Source organism: Myotis brandtii, unplaced genomic scaffold (assembly GCF_000412655.1).
Source record: "Myotis brandtii unplaced genomic scaffold, ASM41265v1 scaffold247, whole genome shotgun sequence".
NCBI classification, from domain to species: Eukaryota; Metazoa; Chordata; class Mammalia; order Chiroptera; family Vespertilionidae; genus Myotis; species Myotis brandtii.
In genome coordinates this window covers 2,946,454-2,948,350 of record NW_005359352.1, presented here as the reverse complement: position 1 = coordinate 2,948,350, position 1,897 = coordinate 2,946,454, and the positions used below count along the sequence as shown (strand labels likewise).

General features: G+C 60.1%; 1 protein-coding gene across 1 annotated transcript in view; it reads right to left on the bottom strand.

Moving 5' to 3' along the window:
- PXDN (peroxidasin) overlaps nucleotides 1-1,897 on the bottom strand; it is a gene marked incomplete at its 3' end in the record, with an annotated part of 59,151 nt that overhangs the window by 3,459 nt on the left and 53,795 nt on the right. The window contains 4 exon segments of the mRNA XM_014540545.1: nucleotides 194-402; nucleotides 811-945; nucleotides 1,609-1,686; nucleotides 1,689-1,896. Of these exon segments, the coding sequence (XP_014396031.1) occupies nucleotides 194-402; nucleotides 811-945; nucleotides 1,609-1,686; nucleotides 1,689-1,896 (630 nt within the window).

Below are 1,897 nucleotides of genomic sequence, written 5' to 3'. Positions count from 1 at the left end.
GTCACCAATGAACAGCACAGCCCGGCTGGCACGGCTCAGGGGGTTGAGTGTCGTCCGGTGGACCAAGAGGTCCCGGGTTCGATTCCCGTCAGGGCACATGCCCAGGTTGCAGGCTCAATCCCCAGTAGGGGGTGTGCAGGGGGCAGCCGACCCATGATTCTCTCCCACGCCGGGCGCGAGGGCTGGGCGTTACCTTCACAGCAGTCCTGCCAGACCCGCAGGTCCACCCTGGGGATGTCGTCGCAGCTGCTGTAGCCGTGGGGGTACTCCGCCACCCGGAACACGTCCCTCTGCACACGCGTGATGTTGTCGGAGTTGTCGCACAGGACCCTGGCCAGCGACGTCTGCTTGATCTGCGTCAGCTGGGCCGGCGAGAACACCCCAGGGTTCTCATACCACAGCCTGTGTCCCAGGAGGAGAACGAGATGGGGAAACCTGGACTCAAACCACAGCGACCGAACTCAGCAGCCTCTACCCCACCCCCAACAAGGCAGACGCCACTGGTTTTAACCGGGGCCACTTGACGGTGGACAACACACGGCTCACACTTCCCGCTCAAAACAAAGCAAAACAACCGAGTAAAGACCCAGAGGCGGGTCTAATCACTGATGTTTCTCTCTCTCCTCCTCTCCCTTTCTCTCTGAAATCAGTAAAAAGAAGTCTATTAAAATCCCACACAGACAGCACCAGGCGCTACGCCGCCTTCACTCCCAGCACGTGGCGTGGACACAGGGCCACTGCCCACGGTTCCTCTCTCCCGAGTCCCCGAAGGTGCCCGAAGCCCGGCCCCCCCCTTCGCCTCGCGCTCACCTGTCCCCGTCCCGCAGGCGCTGGAACTGCGTGCTGAGCAGGCACATGAGCGTGGGCCCCAGGCGGCTGCCGGGCACCAGGTCCTCCACCATGAGGGCCGGGAACAGGTCGATGTTGAGGGGGGACCCGTACAACCTAGACGACAAGGGAGGCCTGAAACGGCTCATCGGGGACAGCACCGCAAACACGGACAGGAAAGCCCCTTCCCATCGTGATCGCACGTTACTCAGACCGTCCCTTCAAGACAGAAACGTCTTCCTTTAAAGCAGCGGTTCTCAACCTGTGGGCTGCGGCATTAGGAAGGTTGAGAACCACTGCTTTAAAGCACACTTCCTCATGCTTTTCCTAACCCCGCCGCCTCCTTGTTTATTTAGAGGGTGGGGCAGGAGGAGGTTTACCCTGTTTGTATGGAAAACAATACAATAATTGTCTGGCCGGTGTGGTTCAGTGGTGAGTGTGGCTGCAGGGGGAGCTGCAGTGCTGCCCGTCCGAGAAGCGCGCCTGGCTCAGCGCCACCACCGTGGAGTCCAGGTCGTGGTCCAGGAACTGGCCCCACTGCAGTTGTGGGCTCGATCCCCAGTGGGGGGCGTGCAGGAGGCAGCCGATCCATGCGTCTCTCTCACATGGATGTTTCTCTCTGCCTCTCTCTCTCCTTTCCACTCTCTCTCTCTAAAAAAAAAAAAACCAATAGAAAAATATCCTCGTGTGAGGATTAACAAGCAAAAAAAGGTGGAAAAAAGTGAAAAGAAGTAAATAAATAAAAACAAAAAAGCGGCCCCGGCCCCGGCGCGCACTCACCGGCGCAGCTTCTCGCGGACCTCGGGGTCCTGGATCTCGTTCTTGAGGTCCTCGAAGGTGTGCGCGGCCGACAGGTTGCATAGCGGAAGGCGGCCGTGGCGAAGGCGTTGAAGATGCCCGCGTTGACGCCGGGGTCGTAGCCGCGGTACTCGCCCAGCATCTTCATGCCCACCTCGCCCAGCACCTTGGGCAGCCAGTGCTGGTAGGTGATGTGCTGCATCTGCGCGCCCACGATCTTGCGGGCCTCGTGGTACAGCGTGTCGCCGTCCCAGTGCGGGTTCAGCGCCAG